The 23,111-nt window shown below is 39.5% G+C and overlaps 1 protein-coding gene across 1 annotated transcript in view; it reads right to left on the bottom strand.

Annotated features, from left to right (window-relative positions):
• Window positions 1-23,111, bottom strand: part of TGFBRAP1 (transforming growth factor beta receptor associated protein 1) — a 63,881-nt gene that overhangs the window by 17,661 nt on the left and 23,109 nt on the right. The window contains 1 exon segment of the mRNA XM_073351273.1: window positions 8,486-8,568. Coding sequence (XP_073207374.1) covers window positions 8,486-8,568 — 83 coding nt within the window.

Raw genomic sequence — 23,111 nt, 5'->3', positions numbered from 1 at the left:
GGAATTACCAGTGTTTAAAAAGAGTGTTGCCTGTGCTAACAGAAGCCTTGTTTTCCTTCGAGATGCTCCTTCAGCCAAGGCTGAAAATGTTCCTGGAGGATATTTTGAGATTAAAAAGTCTTGCTAGGAGGAGAAGTTACTGCATATGTTCAGATTCCTAGAGCACCTAAGGATGTCTAAAACATCTGTCTGACTTATATTGTAAAGGTTTCAATGCCTGGGACACTAATCAGATTTGGACACAAGTTTAAACAGAGCCAATATTCTCACAGAGCAGATCCAGAAAGTGTAGAAAAGTCTCTCAGAAGACTGCACTAAGTTTGGAGGACCAAACTGGAGTAAATTAGAGTTGCAACTGCACTAATGGGATGACTGGGCCTTTGTTTTGGTTTCCATGCTTGCAGACACTCTACTGGACAGAACAGAACGACTGTAAACCTTCAGAGATGGAAGCAGAATGCTCAGAAAGAACAGGGGCTGCTAAGTCTCATCCTGAATTACTTTTCCCATCTTTTATTGTGTGGAGCAATGGAAGAAGTGTATTTATGTTTGAAGTACAGTGATCAGATACAATTTCTGAAAACCTCAGCCAAAACGCCATCCCAACCTTGACCTCTTTTACTCCAGGGGAATTATGCATCAACAAATTAAAAATTCTGCAAAATTCTGCATATTTTGTCAAAAACACCACAATATAAAAAAACCAGTTTCAATTATTTTGATAATTTATTTCAAAATACCTGTCAGCAACCATGTCTCTAACAATGCAGACAACAAAAGAGAGATTCAGGAATTTTTTTTTTTTGACAAATAGATTCCTTACTAGGCATATTAATACAGAACTTTGAGTAATAATTCATTTAAACTATGGCTGTCGATTAATCACAGTTAACTCACATGATTAACTCGAAATGTAACTGATTAAAAAAATTGCAGTTTTAATCACCCTGTTAAACAGAATACCATTGAAATGTAATAAATATTTTTGGATGTCTATATTTTCAAATATACTGATTTCAATTACAACACAATACAAAGTGTACAGTGCTACTATATTATTTTTATTACAAATATTTGCACTATAAAAATTATAAAAATGGTATTTTTAAATTCACCTCATACAAGTACTGTAGTGCAATCTCTTCATTGTGAAAGTGTAACTTACAAATGTAGAATTTTTTTTTGTTTACATAACTGCACTCAAAAACAAAACAATGTACAATTTTAGAGCCTGCAAGTCCCCTCAGTCCTACTTCTTGTTCAGCCAATCGCTAAGACAAACAAGTTTGTTTACATTTACAGGAGATAATGCTGCCGGCTTCTTATTTACAATGTCACCTGAAAATGAGAACAGGTATTTGTGTGGCACTGTTGTAGCTGGCACTGCAAGATATTTACATGCCAGATATGCTAAACATTCGTATGCCCCATCATGTTTCGGCCACCATTCCAGAGGACATGTTTCCATGATGACGATACTCATTAAAAATTAATGCATTTATTACTGTGGCTGAACACCTTGGGGGAGAATTGTACGTCTCCTGTTCTGTTTCACCTGCGTTCTGCCATATATTTCATGCTATAGCAGTTTCAGATGACCCAGCACATGTTCATTTTAAGAACACTTTCACAGCAGATTTGACAAAACGCAAAGAAGGTACCAATGTGAGGTTTCTAAAAATAGCTACATCACTAGATCCAAGGTTTAAGAATCTGAAGTGTTGTCCAAAATCAGAGGGATGAGGTGTGGAGCATGCTTTCAGAAGTCTTAAAAGAGCAACACTCTCTGATGCAGAAACTGCAGAACCCAAACCACCAAAAAAGAAAAATCAGCTTTCTGCTGGTGGCATCTGACTCAGATGATGAAAGTGAACATGCATCAGTCCTCTCTGCTTTGGATCATTATCAAGCAGAACTAGTCATCAGCATGGACGCATATCCTCTGGAATGATGGTGAATTGAATTACTGTACTGTATATACTCGATCATAAGCCGGTTTGTTTATAAGCTGACCCCCCCCACCCCCCAAGATGGTTAAGTAAAAATGGTAAAAACTGTATGACCCTTTCATAAGCTGACCCTATATTTCAGGGGTTGGCAAACTTCGGCTCCCGGCCCGTCAGAGTAAGCCGCTGGCGGATCGGGACGTTTTGTTTACCTGGAGCGTTCGCAGGCATGGAGCCCATCAGTTCCCAGTGGCCGCAGTTTGCCGTTCCCAGCCAATGGAACCTGCGAGAAGTGGAGTCACTTCTCGCAGCTCCCATTGACTGGGAACAGCAAACTGCGGCCACTGGGAACTGAGGGGCTCCATGCCTGCGAACGCTCCAGGTAAACAAAACGACAATGTATTAGATATTCAATTGAATGATTTCATAGAGTTTAAAATCATCCAATTTTGGTGTACACCTGTTTATAAGCTGACCCCCGCTCTTTGTGTCTTTTTTACCAAAAATATTCGGCTTATGAACGAGTATATACAGTACTTGTATTAGGTGAATTAAAAAATACAATTTATTTTGGTTTTTTTATAGTGCAAATATTTGTAATAAAAACAGAAAGTGAGCATAGTACACTTTATACTCTGTGTTGTAATTGAAATCAACATCCAAAAATATTTAAATGAATAGGAGTACTTGTGGCACCTTAGAGACTAACCAATTTATTTGAGCATGAGCTTTCGTGAGCTACAGCTCACTGCATCCGATGAAGTGAGCTGTAGCTCACAAAAGCTCATGCTCAAATAAATTGGTTAGTCTCTAAGGTGCCACAAGTACTCCTTTTCTTTTTGCGAATACAGACTAACACGGCTGTTACTCTGAAACCTGTCATTTAAATGAATGGTATTCTATTATTGTTTAACAGCATGACTAATCACAATTTTGATCATTCAATTAATCACGATTGATTTTTTTAATCTCTTGATTGCCCTAATAAAAATAGATAACATGCATATCTAGCTTTTCCCGAAGGCCTACTATTCACTAGATCTGCGAAGACCTTACTGCTTAAGACTCCCTCTTCAGAGTCTCTCTCTCTCAGCCTAGCTCCGTCCACAGTTTCTGACAATCAACCCCGTTCTCACTCTGAGAGTCTAACTCTTGAGTGTTCTTTTGTTTTCTAGCTTTCCAGCTTTGGCAAAATAAGGTTTGCAACCTATGAGAGACTGAACATTGCATTCTTGAGCCATTTACTGTCTTTCAGGTGCATGCTGGGGTGTCAGATCTATTGGGTGACTGTCTTGTTTGCTCTTCCCACAACCCCCATTAAGTTAGATTAATACATTCATACTGGAAATTCTAAGAACTCTATAATTATTCAGTGTTTTGACCTCACTAAGCCACTTACAATATTACATATTATTCATTGATTAATACATAGCAGCTCTACAATCATCACAGTGGGAATGCATAAAGCAAGCACTTCAACCAACAGTGTCCATCCCCAGTCACCTGGAATCTGCTTCTGTAATAAAGTACTTTTACAGCTTTCCATTTTTGTGACTGGCAAACAGATCAACTGCTGGGAAACCATACTTCTATGAGATCAGTTTGAAGATGTTCAGATTCACACATGGTGAGCTGTGCTGAGTCAGTCTGCCTTCTTGTTTAGTTCGGTCTATTTCTGTTATAGAACTAGTGTCTCCTCAGCCCATTCCATTACTTCCAAACATAAGATCCACCTCTGAGTTCTCCCTTGGTTGTTGAGGTTTGCTAGCATGCTGCTGCTGCTGCTATCCAACTGGACCAGAACAGAACATTATCCATGAGGTGGCTGTGGAACCCTCACAGGACAAGCTTCACCACTCAATTCCACAAGGCTGATGCTCTCATTCCTACCAATGGAGCTCCAAGTGCCCTGCACTGTTCTGGAACCCAGATGTGTTCTTCACCCAAATAGGCTGGCATCTTTCATGAGTACCTGAGGGACGGCAGGGCAGACAGAAAGACCATTGACAGTGGACCCTCCCTAGGACTGTCCAACATCTGAGACTCCAGTAGTTGGACTGGAACCAACAACCACTCTTTCATGAATAATGGTGTGCAGTTCCAAACCTTCAGCAGAAATTTCTGGAAACCTGATGTGGAATTATGACCATTCCATAAGAAACCATAAGGCCCTATTCCATCCAATCAGGCAATCCTATTAAACACTAGATGGGGCTGACTGAAATCATGCCTTCTGGATATAAAAACAATACAATCCTTCTTCTGAGGGAACCAGTTCTCAGGGGTATTGTTGAGAGAGACCATCCTTCTGAGGAATGGGATATTCCATCTCCTAGATTCAAATCAGGACAGATGCAGTGTCTTTTGGTGCCATAGCAAAGTCCATATATTGCAATCACCTCTGCTTTTGATGCCTAATACATGGTTTTCCCCGGACTTACCTGCCATCTTCCTTTTGGTACTTCTGTGATGTGGATGAACAAAAGGAGCTTTTCTCCCTGTTATTGGGCTTGTAGTGCCTTTGAGGTATGGAGATGTGAGGGTCTGCTTTGGTTTGGATGCTCCTTTTGCCACTATCTTATCCAATTTTTTCTCCACAGAGGGTAAAGCCTATGAATTGGGATGAGCACAGGGTTTGTCTGGTGTGAGCAACTGCAGTCCAGGACCAGATGTGGCACCTAGCTGAGAATCATACTGTCCAATGAGGTGTCTGAAATGAAAGGTGTTGCTAGGGACATTTTCGTAAGGGCAGAACTGAAGTCAGGATGGGCTTTGTCATCCAAAACTTGTAGGTCATCTAGCCAAGAGACCGTAGCTCTCATAAAACAGATAGCAGCCAGGGTTGCTCGGAGCAACTAAGGCTCAAAGTCCTTACTAAAGGTGACCTCCATCTTTCTTCCCGTTGTGTCTCTGGGAGAAACCCCCTTCAATATGACCATCATATCCTTTGCTACGATGCCATCACAGCATCTACTTTCGGTATTTCTTAATGGCATTTTTTGGCTCTTGCATCTTACGGCACCTAAGTGCATGCCTGCTCATATGCTTTTCCTTCTCAGGGCACTCCCATTAATCCTTGAGTAAGTCTACAAAGGAAGGGGAAAGCGAATTCCTGTATCAGGGTGGGATCTGGATGGTATTTGAACTTAGTCTTCCCATCTACTGCCACATTTGGTTAGATCTGTATGGAAGATGCCATTTTCCTGCAGTATCAAACTTATCAGGGAACAACATTTTCCTCCCCTCACCCTGCTGAGATCCTAAATTAGAAAGCTCTCCCTCCTCCTGAGTAGTAGAGGTTGGGTCTGAGTAAGAATAGGAAACTTTTAGATATTTTATACTCATTCTCTTTTGTGCCTCCTGCGGGCAGGGGAGGCTCTTCTCCCCCGTTTTGCAGGAGTAACTCCATGCCTGTGGCCACGGTGGGGTATCTCTGCAGTCCCTTTTTATCAAGACACCTAATAAGAGGTTGAGCCCTTTAGATACATAGAATCATAGAATATTAGGGTTGAAAGACTACTCAGGAGGTCATCTAGTCCAATCCCCTGCTCAAAGCAGGACCAACACCAACTAAATCATCCCAGCCAGGGCTTTGTCAAGCCGGTCCTTAAAAACCTCTAAGGATGGAGATGTCACCACCTCCCTAGGTAACCCATTCCAGTGCTTCACCACCCTCCTAGTGAAATACTGTTTCCTAATATCCAACCTAGACCTCCCTCACTGCAACTTGAGACCACTACTTCTTGTCGTCATCTGCCACCACTGAGAACAGCCTACCTCCATCCTCTTTGGAACCCCACTTCAGGTAGTTGAAGGCTGCTATCAAATCCCCCTTCACTCTTCTCTTCTGCAGACTAAATAACCCCAGTTCCCTCAGCCTCTCCTCATAAGTCATGTGCCCCAGCCCCCTAATAATTTTCATTGCCTCCCCTGGACTCTCTCCAATTTGTCCACGTCCCTTCTGTAGTGGGGGGGACCAAAACTGGACACAATACTCCAGGTGTGGCCTCACCAGTGCTGAATAGAGGGGAATAATCACTTCCTCGATTTGCTGGCAATGCTCCTACTAATACAGCCTAATATGTCATTGGCCTTCTTGGCAACAAGGGCACACTGCTGACTCATATCCAGCTTTTCTTCCACTGTAATCCCCAAGTCCTTTTCTGCAGAACTGTTGCTTAGCCAGTCGGTCCCCAGCCTGTAGCGGTGCATGGGATTCTTCCTTCCTAACTGCACTTGTCCTTGTTGAACCTCGTCAGATTTCTTTTGGCCCAGTCCTCCAATTTGTCTAGGTCACTCTGGACCCTATCCCCACCTTCCAGCGTATCTACCTCTCCCCCCAGCTTGGTGTCATCTGTGAACCTGCTGAAGATGAAATTTATCCCAACATCCAGATCATTAATAGAGATGTTGAACAAAACCAGCCCAAGGACTGACCCTTGGGGCACTCCACTTGATACTGGCTGCCAACTAGACATCGAGCTGTTGATCACTACCCGTTGAGCCTGACAATCTAGCCAGATTTCTATCCACCTTATAGTCCATTTATCCAATGCATACTCCTTTAACTTGCTGGCAAGAATATGGTGGGAGACCGTATCTAAAGGTTTGCTAAAGTCAAGATACATCACATCTGCCGCTTTCCCCATATCCACAGAGCCAGTTATCTACTCATAGAAGGTAATTATGTTGGTCAGGCATGACTTGCCCTTGGTGAATCCATGCTGACTGTTCCTGACCTTCCTCTCCTCCAAGTGCTTCAAAATGGATTCCTTGAGGACCTGTTCCATGATTTGCCGGGGACTGATGTGAGGCTGACTGGTCTGTAGTCCCCTGGGTTCTCTTTCTTCCCTTTTTTAAATATGGGCACTATATTTGCCTTTTTCCAGTGTCCTCCCCTTCTGGATCCTAGACTCATTGTTTAATTGAAGGATTCTTGTGAGGAGACTCCCATAATCTTCAGAGAAAAGAACTAGTTAGCAGCCCTGCTTTCTTTCCTCGCAAGGAGCTGATGACACTCTTCATATTAGGAGTACTCTGGATCTCTTCTGGACAGGGACTTACCGTATGAGCTGGCCTGATGGAGTCCTCCTTGTCCTTAAGACTGTCTCCCTGAAGTGCTCAGCAACTCCTAGTTGAGCTTTTCTGCGTAGCACCTTTGGGAAGAGGGTGTCCCGACATGCTGGTCTAAGACTGAACCCTGAGCCCAGCACAGCACAGGATATAATTTGCACTCTGTAGAGCCTCTAAATGCCACTTCACATACAGAGCACTGCTCTGATTCAGGAGCAAAGTAAGCCATCTGTTCAGGCATTTATTTTCCTCAGGAGATTTCTCTATTTCCCTGTGTTTCTTTATCCTTCCCTGCTAAATGTGCACTACCCCCCATTCATCCTAAAACTCTAGGAACACTGAGCCACACATTGGGAAATTTCTTTCCCATTCATTTCTTTTTTGTAGCATTTCTCACAATTCTATCCTCCTTAGCATGGGTTCATTAGCAAAGGGACAACATTTAATTTATTTTTGTGTCTACAGTTGTAGGGCAGTTAGCATTCTATACATAAGTCACTGGTTGGCATTAAGGTTTTACAAATCATATTTCAGGAGTTTCTATACTGATCTATACTATTCTAATCATTCTAAATGATTTCTGGTGTGAAGCCAAAGAAGGAGTGGAAATAGCCAGGACTTCATTGCAACAGTGAACAGTCTCCAGAATTACAAAGAGGGGAACAGCCCATGCGTCACAGAAATGTAGGAGACGCTGACAGTAAAAACAAAACAACCAATAGGGTGAGCAGCATCATTTTTAACCACACTTATGGAATGAGAACAGAGCAACAAGATTGTCAGCAGCCATTTTATTTCCAACAGTGAAGTCAGGAAGATTTGTAGAGATTTTTAAAAATGGCAAGCAGATCTTGTGGAAGAGACCCAACACTGTTTAAGAAGGCAAATCTGAATATAAAGAAGAGCTTCATAGAAAAATCTGACAGTGCAATTGTGTATCACCAGTATATAATTTGCAACTGATTCTACCTTAATGCAGAAATGTTACTGCTTCCCAAGGGTAACTGAAGAGCACTAATACATCTCCCCTTCCACTCCCTCCTGCCCAATTTAAGTACTTTAAGTGGACACTGTGCCTTTTTTTGCAGTTTTAATAGATTTAAGAAAGCAGAACAAAACCTACATCAGACCCTGATCTTGGAAGCTGATCTGCATGGGCATGTAATCAGTGGGTCTCCACATGGGCACAATGGAGATTAGATTACAGGATCAGGGCCCTAGTACTTTATGTCAATTATATTTATGGTAAAAAATATTAACTTAACATTATGGGTTATCCTTCATCCAATCATAAAGCTGAGGACCAAAATAATTTTGATCCTCTTCAACTATAGCCATTTCTACCACAGCAGTATTACACTCGCATCATAAAATATTCCTTTGAAATACCTTTAAATTCAAGCATGTAACCTTGTTCAAAGATGATTAACATGAATGTTTTTCATTTTGTCAACACACAGAATTACCTGAAGAGTTCCTTTGCTTCTAGGAACTGAAGCTGTGCAAAGTGTATAAAACCTGCTTGCTGCAAGATTCGTTTGTACATTACCTGAAAGATGGGAGAAAAGGTTTGTTAGTTTTTTGAATGGAGTCGTTTACACTATCATTACTGCAATAGCTAACTACTTCACAAAGCATTCAATGTATGATATAGAACTATGCTTCTGAATTATTGCACATGATATCAAACCCTCAGCTTATGCATTTTAAATCAGGTTTACTCAATAACAAAGAATTTTAAAAATATTCCCTACATGAAACTTCTGAATATTTAAAACAATTTTAGTCAAGACTCCTGAACACAAATCCAGATTGACAAATTTAACTGCTCACTGCACCATTTGACATCCGACTAAGTTTTCAGGAGAAGTCAGAGTATATATCTTAAAAGTAGGGCTGTCAAGCGATTAAAAAAAATGAATTGTGATTAATCATGCTGTTAAACAATATACGATTTAAATATTTTTGTATGTTTTCTACATTTTCAAATATATTTATTTCAATTACAACAATACAAAATGTACAAGTGCCCACTTTTTATTTATTTTTTATTCCAAATATTTGCACTGTAAAAAACATAGTATTTTTCAATTCACCTAATACAAGTACTGTAGTGCAATCTCTTTATCATGAAAGTTGAATTTACAAATGTAGAATTATGAACACAAAATAACTCCATTCAAAATCAAATCAATGTAAAACTTTAGAGCCTACAAGTCCACTCAGTCCTACTTGTTCAGTCACTCAGCTAAACAAGTTTGTTTACATTTGCAGGAGATAATGCTGCCCGCATCTTGTTTACAGTGCCACCTGAAAGTGAGAACAGGTGTTCACATGACACTGTTGTAGCCAGCATCACAAGATATTGACATGCCAGATTCACATGTCCCTTCATGCTTCAACCATCATTCTAGAGGATATGCATCCATCCTAATGAGGGGTTCTGCTTAATAATGATCTGAAGCAGTGCAGATCGACGCATGCTCACTTTCATCATCTGAGTCAGATGCCACCAGCAGAAGGTTGATTTTCTTTCGGTGTTCTCAGTTCTGCAGTTTCTGCATCAGAGAGTGTTGCTCTTTTAAGACTTCTGAAAGCATGCTCCACACCTCGTCCCTCTCAGATTTTGGATGGCACTTCAGATTCTCAAACCTTGGGTTGAGTGCTGTAGCTACTTTTAGAAACCTCACATTGGTACCTTCTTTGCGTTTTGTCAAATCTGCTGTGAAAGTGTTCTTAAAACGAACATGTGCTGGGTCACCTGAAACTGCTATAGCATGAAATATATGGCAGAACGCAGGTAAAACAGAACAGGAGACGTACAATTCTCCCCCAAGGAGTTCAGCCATAGTAATAAATTGCATTAATTTTTAATGAGTGTCATCATCATGGAACCATGTCCTGTGGAATGGTGGTCGAAGCATGAAGAGGCATACGAATGTTTAGCATATCTGGTACATTAATAGTTTGCAACGCTGGCTACAAAAGTGCCATGTGAACGCCTGTTCTCACTTTCAGGTGACATTGTAAATAAGAAGCAGACGGCAGTACCTCCCAGAAATGTAAACAAACTAGTTTGTCTTAGCGATTGGCTGAACTAGAAGTAGGAATGAGTGGACTTACAGATTCTAAAATTTTACATTGTTTTGTTTTTGAGTGTAGCTATGAAACCAAAAAAACCAAAATCTACATGTATAAATTACACTTTCACGATAGAGATTACACTACAGTATTTGTATGATGTGAATTGAAAAAATTTCTTTTGTTTATCATTTTTACAGTGCAAATATTTATAATAAAAATATAAAGTGAACACTGTACACTTTGTATTCTGTGTTGTAACAGAAATCAATATATTTGAAAGTGCAGAAAAACATCCAAAAATATTTAATAAATTCAATTGGTATTCTATTGTTTAACAGTGCAATTAATCATGATTATTTTTTTGAGTTAATCGCATGAGTTAACTGTGATTAAATCGACAGCCCTACTTAAAAGGGGGAAGGCAAAAAAAAAAAGGGAAAGTGCAAGCAGACAGGTAAGAAGAGCCAGACCCTATAACAACTAGAAAGAGCTACAAAACTAAGGTTCTTCTAGTGTTTCTATTAAAACTTCAGAAGGAAAGTTATACTTCCAAAATTTTTACATACTTGGCATACACATTTTCATCAACATGAAAATAGCATTTATTTTAATTAACCCACCCCCACCTATAAAAGCGGAGGTGAAACTGACCAGTATATTTTAAGCTCAATGTTGACTAGATAAAGTTATATGCAATGTTTTAGGTATTCCCTGTATTAACAGAAGTATCTGTATTACTGAAAATACGGAGACAAGTACACTTCTCAAATTGCAGTCTGCAGCACACCTGCTGGTGGTCACATGATGCTGGTTCCTCGTTTCCAGGAGCATCTACAGTTATGATAATCTGCCAGCTTCACTGACATAAATTGATTTTTACACACTGCTCTAAACAGCGTTATGAAAGCTGTCAACACACACAGTGCTAACAGCTCCAATTTTCAACTAAAGTACCTAGGAAAATTGTAAAGTATTCCTCAACAATCTATTGCATGCAGAAAGATACTGCACAAGAATCAGAGGCCTAAGGCAGGGTGGATTGATTTATAAGTGATTTTAAGTAACCAACTTTAATCATGATTTAAATCAGCAAACAGGAAACTTTGATTTACATTGATATTAATTGTATTTTGCATGTGCAACTTTTCAGTTATTTTCCTAAACAGAGCTTCACTCTCATTGGTTCATATAACCATTAACAGTTGATTTGCAACCAAATTTGGTATTCTTTGCTATCTGAGAGGGTATACTATCCCTATACATTTAAACAGTTATATGTATAACAAGTATTCAAATTCTTAATTTTTACATTTTTGAGATAGACAATGGTGGATGATGCATTTCTTATTTACTAGGTAATTCTTTTACTCTCAATTTGTGTCAAGCTACATTTGAACTCAAACTAGAATTCAGTTAAAATGTATAAAAAGCATTTTAAAATGAAGTATGCTAGATACATAAAGTATCAAATTTCAATTTAACCCAGCTTTATTAAGCAAAGGCTGTAGATAGTGAATTGATGACTTGTTTCTGGTCACTGTGGGCCAGATTTTCAAAGGTATTCAAGTGCCTAAAGATGCAGACAGGTGCCTAATGGGATTCTCAAAAGGGCCCTAGCAGGGCAAGGTGCCCAACTGCCATCAAAATCAATGGGAGTTAAGCATCTAACCTCCTAAGGAGGTTTGAAAATCCCACGGGACACCTGCCTGAATCTGTAGATGCTTAAACCCTTTGAAAATCTGGCCCCATGTCTTTTTTGAGAACTAGCAGATCTCACTTTCTCCCCAACCTGTTTTTTTCTTAGATTGGGACTTGAAAAAGCAAGAAAGCTTGTTTTCCTCTTCCAACCTGTGTCTCAACTTCGAGCTAACAAGTCCAAAAGAAATTTTCTCTACACACCTGCTAGAAAAATTTAAACCAAAAGTAATTTAAGGCCACAGCTTTTCTGCACAACAGAAAGTTCCTATATGTGCAAAAAAGCCAAGACAGACTATATATACTCAATGAAATACAAAAGTCATTGTGACATATATAAAGCTTGAGTTGACCTAAGAAGTTAAAGATATTTTCCCCCAGATTCTGCTAAAAAGCTAAAAAAGCAGCAGCCTTTAATTCATTAAAATTTGAGGAGTGCTCATTTATGCAGCATATTTTTATTTAAATGATTTTAATAGATTATAGTAAATTTAGGCTTTAATACAGGCTAACAATTTCAAGTTCAAGTTCAATTTTCAATTTTAAGAAAAATGTATTTAATTTATATTAAAACTTTTAAGATCAATTTTTTATCCACCTTGGTCATAATGGAATAGTTGACTGACTTGCCAAGGCTCAGTGAACCCAGTAAAGGGGAGGGTTTATTCATTCTGTAAGATCATTTATAACACACACAAAGGATTGTAAATTAACAGTGACTAAGAAAGGCAAGAAGAGTCCGTTTCAGAAGTCATTTTTCCACCATGCCATTGAGCCTCTCTGTAGTGCTGTATTTCAGGTGTCCCTAGAACTGAGGGCATGTATGAACCATAATATAAATCTTGGAATACCAAGGCACAATGAAGGTTATCAATTGACTAGTGGTACCACTGAAGATCAACACCAACCCAAAAAAAAAAAAAAGTATTCGTGTCATCTGAAGAAGCCATTGAAATATAAATGTTAAATTAACAATTTTGGGTTTTTTTTGACCAGCTAGTTTAACACTATTGGCTCTGCATTTATGTCTGGAAAAATATAAAAAGCAAGCAGCAGCACTCTCTATAGTCTGGCTGTTTTCCGGCTGCTAAAAAACTGCATATTATAGTTTGTTATTTTTTGCAGAAGCGTCAAAATACAACCTGTTACAAAATAAGTTACCCCACATGCTTCTTTTCCCCTACCTTCTTTGTTTTGTGGATATACTTTGTAAGGACCTTATAAGAATATTCCACATTGTTCCTTTAGGTTCATATAAGGAAAAATAGCTGCTCTTTGCAACTACAACTGACATGGACAAGTTTACTAAGATTAAATAAAAATGAGGTGAAAACTGGATATTTAAAATAGACTGCTATACTTTAAACAGGTCAAACAAAGTAGCCAGAGGGCAGTGCAGAATAGTAAGAACAGGTTGCTGTACTTGCAACTGTTTGAATAACAATTCACTGGTCCTACAGAATCAAAATAACCACTACAGAGTAGAATGTGTTTCCCAACCTCTGCTAAGTCCGTATATTTTCAAATAAGTTACTAACTTCCAGTAAAATGACCATTTAAGCTCCATTTCATATTTATAAATCTACAGGTGATTTTAATATTTGATAAAATTATATTGTACAAACAATGAAGAATTATTCAGGCAAAGAAATGTGCACCAGAAACATTCCCAAAACAAAGCTCGCATTTGAGTGTTCCAGCAAAACATGTTCATAGTCATGTATAAAGTGCAATTTGCTAGATTTTTTTTTTTTAAACTGGGTGACACACATTTATATCAAGGGACAGAGCCTGATCTCAGCAATGGTAGAAACAGTCACTTGTCCCAAGACTTGCTTAGATGCGGTCTTTGAGCAATACGGCTATCATCATTGATAAATAATCAACACAGAAAAGATGCCCACAAAGAGGAAAAGCATTTTAAACAGAGGGTGCCAGCTCCTAGCATGTAGGCCTTGAAACAACTGGCTTTGTCTGCCTCTTCTCTGTCCAAGCACAACGGCAGGCAGGAGGTGTAACTGACAGATTCCCTTGATCTCTGCCATCATAAAATGACCAACATTAAATTAGCCTCTTTCTTGAGAAAGGTGGAAATGGACAGCAAGGCTAAGACAAAATGTTGGACAAACCACTTTGGAAAGAAAAAAGGATTTGCAGTTTGCATGCTTAAAGTTCAAAGAATGGAAAGGAAGATCAAAATGCTGGGGGGGAAAGAAAAAAAAAAAATCAAACACACCAAGAAAGCAAGTGCTGGGTATTCTAAGAAAGAGGAGAAAATACACCTGGTGCAAAATTTGGCAATATTTCTAGTAAAAAGTTTTATAAAGGGATGAGGAAAATACTCCTTTTAAACTGAATTTTACTAAAGATTTGCACAAGAGGCCCTGCTGGGAAAGAAAATTAAACAGGTACTTTGATTATCTGTCATTGCCACAGTCAAAGACAGGAAGGTTGATGCTGCTTCCAAACATCAGCTCTTCGATAACATTTTCAGAAGATTAGACTGTAGAAGCCAGCTGCTCCGAGATGACTTATCTTCCATTTTAACTTGATTTTGATGTTACTGAATGAGGATGGAAACTTTACAGACTGACTCCCTGTTTACCTATCAGTGTTTTCAACTAATTTTTCATTTCATCTTTAGACTGTTGGGATGTGTTCTTCCTGGAAAAGTGAGTGCTTGTATCTATCTATTTAGAAAGAAGCCATCTGAGAATCCCCTTCTAAAATTTCATCGCACCTTGCTTGTTTATAATTTTTTTAAAAAATGATGCTTAAATAACCTCGCAAATAGGTGAGAAACCACACTTCTGTTATCCCAGCCCCATCTCACCATGTATGTCTTCCTGAGGAATCAGTTCTGAAGAGAAGTTTTTCCTTCTGGATAGTTGCCTTTATTCATATTAAAAGCATTAAGACAACGTATCAAGCTTGTCTTCAGACTTGTAAACACAGAAGCCCTTTTAGTCTTTTCAGAAGACTAAGAACTATAAAGATAATGAGCCTAAAAAATGAAATGAAAGTTTGGAAAAACATTCAAATAAAGGAAAACATTTGAAATTAGAATTTAGGAGTAACACTAAAGCTAGAATCTGAATTTGTGGATTAAAGGAGTGGTTGATTAGTAAAATCAGATTAGTGAGTGAGTAGGCAAAAAATTTTCTTGACGTCATTCTTGAGGCAAAATTCTATACGCTGTTACAGAATGGAAGTGGACATTGGTTCTTGTGATTGCTATGCAGAAACTGGGTGCACATCAACTGTCAACTTTTTTTTCCAAAAGAAACACATTCCTTATAAAATCTAAGGAGAAACCTCCCAGCATAGCATACACATCAATATCACCATCTTGGCTCCTTATTCAAGGAGAAGTTTCCAAAGTTAGCACAAGCTGCTGTGTTCTCTATTTTTAGCTCTTAAACAGTAGCTATCACACATTTACCACAGCACTGGGTGATTTGACAGCTGTATTATCTGAGTAGGATTAAGCCAGAAGATGGTTGGTTGGTTGTTTTGAAGGAAGGGGTTGTGTGGAAAAATTAAGTCTCAAACTCAAAAGGAAAAGTCTTCTGATGATTTACCTCTTATCTTACTAAGTCTGGTAGGCTGAATTTCTCCTTTTTGGCTTCAGTAAAGTTATTCCAATGGGTAATATTCCCTATTTTCATATTACACTAATTACTATATGTTAAGATTTTTAAACAATTTAGAAAAAATGCAATTGCAATTTTTCGTACATTTGCTTGTTTCCTTTTCCCTTTTCATAAAAACTGGTCTACAATGACCTGGGACAAAATTTTATATAAATATACTTAAGCTTTTATATTATAATATTGTTCTGTCATGGAAACATTTGTCTAACATTTTAATGAACGTTTAAATTATATAAATAGGAAAAAAGGTCTTTAAGAGCTGTTACAAAAAATACTCTGTGCGGGAAGCAAAATCTATTTCTAGCCCTGATGCCCTTACTGAAAGAAAACAGATTAAGAAAGCATTTCTTAATGAGGGGACGGATGCAGCCTTCTTTATACACTAAAGACCACATGTCAACTATACATGACAAGACTAACCCATTTATTTTGGGATTCTAGTTCAGCGGTAGAATTGGAATCCCATTGGTTAACATTAGGATAAACACACGCCTTTATTTTCTTTGTGATATTAAAAAGCTTTCAATATGCTTTTGGGAAAACAAGTTTGTGATCCCTTTAAAAATCTGGAATCTGACCTGTAAATAACCCATGGCCAGAAGCCATGGCTAAGAGCTAGCCTGAGTCTGGAGGAATTTTTGGAAGACAATTCTGTTAAAATGGAAGGGTCCAACACGTGAGCAATGTGGCAATGAAAAAAAAGCCCAAAACCCATGGTCCAGAATATGAAGAAAGAATTAACTATAAAAGTTCTTCTCACCCTGGAAAAACTAAAGGGATACTACAGGTCAAGTCTGGGCAAGGATATCAGTTGTTTTCATACATGCACACTGTGTTGATACCTTATAGTAACGTTATTCTATATGGTGTACATAGAGATTTAAGCAACAACTTCAAGGTAACTGGTTGTCTCCATGCTAACTGCTTTAAGGGAAATGGAAATGGTTTATTGTGTGTGTTTGATTTTATCCATATTCATGTACTTTCATGGCAAAGCAGTAAATAAATCCCAACACTTTCTTCAGATGTCTGGACAATTGTGAAAGTCACATTTGCTTGCATGGACTGAAGTGTTTGAGATGCCTACGTGGAATAATTTGGTAAATCTTGGAGAAAATGGTTGTTCACTTACGTAAAGTATGTGGGAACAGAGAAGAATGATTTATTCTAAAAATTGTAAATATGTATAACTTGGAAAAACTTTCCGCCCCAAAAGTCCTGAATCAGCTTTTTTTTTAAATAATGGATTGCAATTAAATATGTGATATGAACAGAGTGTGGTATGGTCTTTCCTGTACTTCATCCATACAGCTTAAATGAAAGTAGTACAGGGGAAATTATCTGGCCTCATGGCATGGAAAGGTGTTAAATATAACGTGACACACTGTCCTTGGGTTACTGATCTTGGTTTGCTTCTTTATGATTTGAAGAGCTTGATTTTTTTTCCTGCCTATTTTGTTCCTCCGATATATTGGGAATTAGAAGTCTGGTCTTCCTTGCAATGCTTCTCAGACATCTCAAATATTTGCAGACTATCACACCATAAAGTAGTGAGGCTGTTGAATCCAAGACATCTTTCTCCAATCTATTCATTGGGCACTGGACTTAATATCAAAAGAGAATCAAATCCAGGTATAAATCCATGATTAAAATTTCCTTTCAGTTTGTCTAACTTTATTTGCTTGTGAAGTTACTACATCATTAGTTCTCCAGAAATGCCATAGAATTTTCCGGACCAAGACAATGCCTAAATGTTTTAAAGTAAAAATAAAAACAGTAGGGGAAGTTAGACAAAAGCCATTCAGGATTTCTTCATGCATGGGATTGTGATCTTCTCTTTTTTTTTAAATTTCACAGGTCACCTTCAAAACTCAACATTTACATAGCACTTAAATTGTAGCTTGGGAACTTAATGTATTACAATCTTATTCTCTGGGCAAGTTAGTGATAGAAAGGTAAGGAAGGTGTCACTTGATTCATAAAAATCAATAGAATCATAATTTCAATGGTTTTACCCTCTGCAGCATAGCAGGGGGAGGAGGAGAGAATCACTGCCTTCTCCTGCCCCTCACCAGCTCCCGGTCCTCCTCTTGGCGGAAATTCTGACAAAACAATGTTGTCAGAAATGCGTCAAGTGGGTATCATTAGAAAGCCCTTTCTCCCACAAACATAACAGTTCCAAACATAAATCTAGAATTTGTTTTTTAGATTATATATATTTTGTTTGAGAGTTTATCCTTTAACACAGTGATTTATTGCTTACATAAAAAAAAGAATGATCTTTGGTAATCCTAGGGAAGTTAGCCTTGACATGGTAGGACTGAAAACATTTATTCATCAAAGTCATCATCTAGGGCAACACTGCTAGACATGCGGTCACACTAATCCTCGCATATCTCCATATAAAGCAGGCTGCTGGCCAAACATTTGAAAGGTGGCGAGCATCTGGTCTTCACACATGAGTATTGGATTATCAGAAGGATTGATTGGTGAGTGCCTGGTAATTCACACACTGCTGTGATCAGTCCAACATCCAAGACCTATCCAGGCCTGAGGGGAGGGTAGTTTGGGATGTACTCAATTATCCTGGAGCCACTGCACAACTTGAAAATTTGCCCTATTAATAGCAGGTAAATACACCCCTCATGGTGGCAATTTCTCTCTATTTGTCTGCTTCTTGGAAAGTATCCACCAACGTAGATCTGCCAGTGTCGTAATGTTTGTCTTCAAATGGTAAACTCCACATATGAATGTCTCCAGTGACCATTTATGACCATCAGAGCTAGGAGGGGCTCTTTGGAGGCTGAATTAAATGCCTTCCAGTAAGATAACTTGATCTTTTCAGCTAATGTAACAGTAACGTCATAGCCTGAAAAAGTGTGGAAACATGGCAGCGCAGTGACTTTTAATGGTTCAAGTGATAGAAGCATCTGAGGGATATACAGTGATTCTGTTCACCAGTAGTAGGCACAAAAACAGAATCTTCTGGAAGTGTTCGGTAGCATCCCACAGAGAGCACTAGAACATCTGTGTCTTGCGCAAAAATTGAGTTTAGTAGCACTTCTCTTTGTGACACTGATGGCATGCAAGAGAATTCTAATGGCAGCCTCCTCATGGGACCTACAAAGAAACTCCACTGAGCAGCATGAGGCAGCAGCTTCATTATGCTATGCAACAACAAAAATATCTGCGCAATTCTTTACATGCTGGAGCATTTTTCCTGCAAGATGTATGGTTGATTCATCCTTTGTGCGAGTATGAGACAGTAGCTTCTTGCACTGCAACATTAGGGATGTTTATGGAATCAATGATTTTGTATTGGACAGGTGTAATGCTATGGAGTCTTCTTTTTGGTAAGACTTTTAATTGATTCTTCTGCATACATGTCAAACACGAAGTGGACTTCAACATAGGTCCAGTATTTTCTCTGTAGTCTCATAATTAAGTGTTCAACCAAATTCTGGCAGGTGTTACAAGTTTCTGGTTTGTTGAGAGCTTGTCCCTCAGCTATACCGACTACGATTTCTATGCTGAAAGGCCTCTGCTGGCATAAGGCACTGGGTCACATTGTCAGTAGATGCTGGCTTGGGAATACCATGCACAGAATGCACCGGATTGCTTTTGGTCTTGCACATATGCCCGGTATCATACTGCCTGGTAGGTGACACAGTTAAGAGTGCCAAGCTTAGGTCAGACTACCAGAAACTGGTGGTATATTCTATCATAAGATTTCACCAAGTCAAAATACTATACTAGTTATTATGAAGCCATAGACAATCCGTTTCAGACACTCTAACCCCTCATGCACCATCCAGACAAACCAGACTTCTGCAATAAATGATTATTAAAACCCCAAAATCACATGTATTAGGTTCTTCCAGTTCCAAAAACCACACATATACCCCTGGTCAAAATATACTTCAGATCTTAGCTAAAAACCATACTGGCAGCCAAACCTTTAGTAACTAAAAACTAAAGGTTTATTAATAGAAAAGAAGAGTTAAGAGGTTAAAATGAATTGTATAATTACAGTTAAGTTCAGAGTTTGTAGATCATAATACCTGTGATGTTAAATCTGCCAGTTTGTAATAAGTCTCTCTAGTTCATCCCAAACATTGGGGTCCTCAGTCCATTGTTCAAAGCTCTTCTTTGTTAGAAATCATAATCCAAAGATGTGGAGCAGGAAAAAAGACAAATGAATGTCTCAGTCTGCAATTTATACTCTCAGTTTAGGTACATGAAAAGTTAATGGCAAAACATGGAGTCCTGGGTCACATGTGCCTTGCTGAGACATGAGGCAAGCATTGCTTATGTGCTGCCTGAAGAGACATCAGGAGTCGTCCCTGGAAGAGGTGATTGTCCTTAATAGACCATCAAGCAGGCTGGCTAGGCTTGATGTAAATCTGTTTTGAGGGCGTTACCCTCAAACACAACAGGTTTGAGATACAAATACATAGCAAAGTTTCATAACTTCATATTCAATAATGACATGCATATAAACAGGCTAATCATACTGAGTAGACTAACTTTTCCGATGATACCTTACCTGATTTATCACAACTGTGCAACAGTGGTGATATATCAATGATGATACATTAGTGAAAACATGGTCACCTCTCTTTTATACAGTGTCACACCTTGTTCCATCACATTCAAACGTATATTGTGGTACCATGAAGAACTTGTACTTCCCCAAAGTCTCATACAGATCAGACCACACAGATTAGGATGCAACCAGGACATGAGCAAACAATGATCTGTCTGCAGTTAGCTCTGTAACAGTCCCGACCACCTTCACACTGACTTTCTTCTTTGTACCTGAGCACAGCTTTAGTCTGTTCTTACCTGGAGTCCACAGATGTATGAAGTCCTCAAAACCCAAAGAATTATCCAAGACTCCATCAAAGTCATGATCCAAAGTAGCCATTCAACTAATAACCTGTAGCTATCTATCACTGAAGACGCCTTCCATCTTGACATTAATGAGCACCAGTCAATTATATGCGAATGGGTTGCTAGTAAGAGTAAGTTCATCTTGTAGCTTTAAAATTGCCCCTTCCTGGCATTTAACAGCACCTAATGAGTTTATATCAGCAGTGGGCAACCTGTGGCCTGCCCACCACTGGTTTAAATGGTGCATGGTTACTTCTGCTATGCTTAAAGTTTTGTTCAAAATTCATCTGAGTTCTGGGGATTGGGGGGGGAGAGAGAGAAGAGCACCACTGATGCGGTGTCATACCCCACCAATCTCCCAAAGGCTTTCACCACTCTGTTTTCGTGTTCTAGGGCTTCATCTAAACCAAGTGCACACAAGGGAACTGGTGACCTTTTAACAACCCAATTTCCTTTTTGAAATTCTTACATACACACACCACTGAATCACTTTTTTTGCCAGTGATGACAAATGAACTTGAAGCTCTCCTTCCATTTACAACCATCTATAACATCAAGTATCACATTCTGAGCATTAACTGATAATACAGTACTGTCAGTCGAAAGCCACAATTTAACTTTGCGAGGACTAAATATTTGACATGTCTGTGTTAAAATACACTAAAAAAAGTTGATTTTGAACATTTTCTTGAATATATTTACATAATTGTTTGAGATTTGCCATGTTTGGGACCATTACGTTCCTGGGAGAAAGGGCTTTCAAATGCTACCAAACTCAACCCATTTCCAATGACACTGTATTATCAGTTTCCACCAACCGGAGGACTTGGAAGGGCAGCGATTCCCCCACTGCCTTGCTACAGAAGGCGACACCATTGAAATTATAATTGTGCATTTTTTTAAAAACAAAAAAAAGACACCTCCCTTGCCGTTCTATCATTAACTTGCCCACTGAATTACAGATGCTTCCACACTATTGAGAAAAACCCACTGTTGAATGTCATTATAGTGACCAAAGGAAGGCTCAAAGAGAAGGAAGTCAGAGAAAGAATTAATGGTGCTTTTGAATAATGATAGGTTTCAGAGTAGCAGCCGTGTTAGTCTGTATTTGCAAAAAGAAAAGGAGTACTTGTGGCACCTTAGAGACTAACCAATTTATTTGAGCATAAGCTTCCGTGAGCTACAACTCCCTTCATCAGATGCATGCAGTGGAAAATCTGAATGCATCCAATGAAGTGAGCTGTAGCTCACAAAAGCTTATGCTCAAATTGGTTAGTCTCTAAGGTGCCACAAGTATTCCTGTTCTTTTTGGAATAATGATGCATTTCTACAAGTTTGAAAATGTCATTTACTTGGATAAAAATAAATCTTATTTCGAACAGATTCATTTATTGGGTCAATGTTTTATTACATTTTAATTTCTTGAGCACTTGAAGGTTTTTTTTGCCCCCCCCCCCCCATTTTTTTTTTTAAAGAAATATGTTCTTTTATCACATTTGTGGTGACTTAATGCTACTTCTCTGTATATTTGGGTTTCCACTACAAAAGTGTTTATTAGTATATTTACTCCACTCTGTCATCGAAGACAGATCTACACTACAAACTACATTGCTTAGGGGTGTGAAAAATCCACACCCCTGAGCAACACAGTTATACCAAGCTAACCCCTGGTATAGATAGTGCTATATCAATAGGAGGGCTTCACCCGTTAACACAGCTACTGCCTTTCATGGAAGTGGATTAACTACACCAACAGAAGCAGCTCTCCCATTGGTGTAGTAGTGTCTTCATCAAAGCCTGCAGCTCAGCATTTTAAGTGTGGACCTGCTCTTAGAAGCCCATGCACATGTAGGAGGAAGGGAACAGATACACTCATCTCAATGGCTCAACAAAAGTAGTTTCCAACTGAGATTCTGCCTCATGAATGCTTCTGCTGACAGCCAATAATCATAGAACTGGAAGGGACCTCGAGAGATCATATAGTCCAATCCCCTGAACTCATGGCAGGACTAAATATTATCTAGTATTCTCTTAAGTCAGCACTGAATTTCACTTTTTAAAAACGCAGCCATAAATCACTAAACCACACATATACATGTGTAACTAATATTGTATTTGTCAGGGGTTACAACAGGTGCCTGAGTCAAGTCTCATGGGTTCTTTCTATTCCTGACTGCCATCACCTCACGTGGTTAGGTCACCTTTGCTTTAGTTTTCCATCCACCCTCCATCTATGAAATGGGCATAAAGCCTACTTTGTATGCAGGGCCAGTGCAACCACTAGGTGAACTAGGCACTTGCCTAGGGCGCCAAGTGGTTGGGGGCGGCCAAAAGCACGCTCTGGGGAGGCGGGGGAGCGGAGGTGAGCTGGGGCAGGGGGGCGCGGGGAGGGCCGCCTGCAGCAAGTAACGGGGGGGGGGGCGCCACGCACAGTACTGCCACTCCCCGCCCCAGCTCACCTCTGCTCCGCCTCCTCCCCTGAGCACGCCACCCTGCTCTGCTTCTCTCCCTCCCAGGCTTGTGTGCTGAACAGCTGATTGGCGCCACAAGCCTGGGAGGCGGGAGAAGTGGCGGTGTGCTCGGGGAGGAGGCAGGGCAGACGTGAGCTAGGGCGGGGAGTTGCTGCACGCAGCTCCCCGGGGCAAGGGAGGGAGCGGTAGGGAGCTGCCGCACGGCTCCCCAGGCTGAGGTTAGGGAGGGAGGGAGGGGTCGGCGGGGAGCTGCCGCAAGGGGGGTGCCGAGCTGCCGCAAGGCTGGGGTGGGGGGT

The sequence above is a fragment of the Lepidochelys kempii genome, chromosome 1 (assembly GCF_965140265.1).
Source record: "Lepidochelys kempii isolate rLepKem1 chromosome 1, rLepKem1.hap2, whole genome shotgun sequence".
Lineage (NCBI taxonomy): Eukaryota > Metazoa > Chordata > Testudines > Cheloniidae > Lepidochelys > Lepidochelys kempii.
The sequence above is the reverse complement of the archived record's forward strand: the minus strand, read 5'-3'. Positions and strand labels throughout refer to the sequence as shown.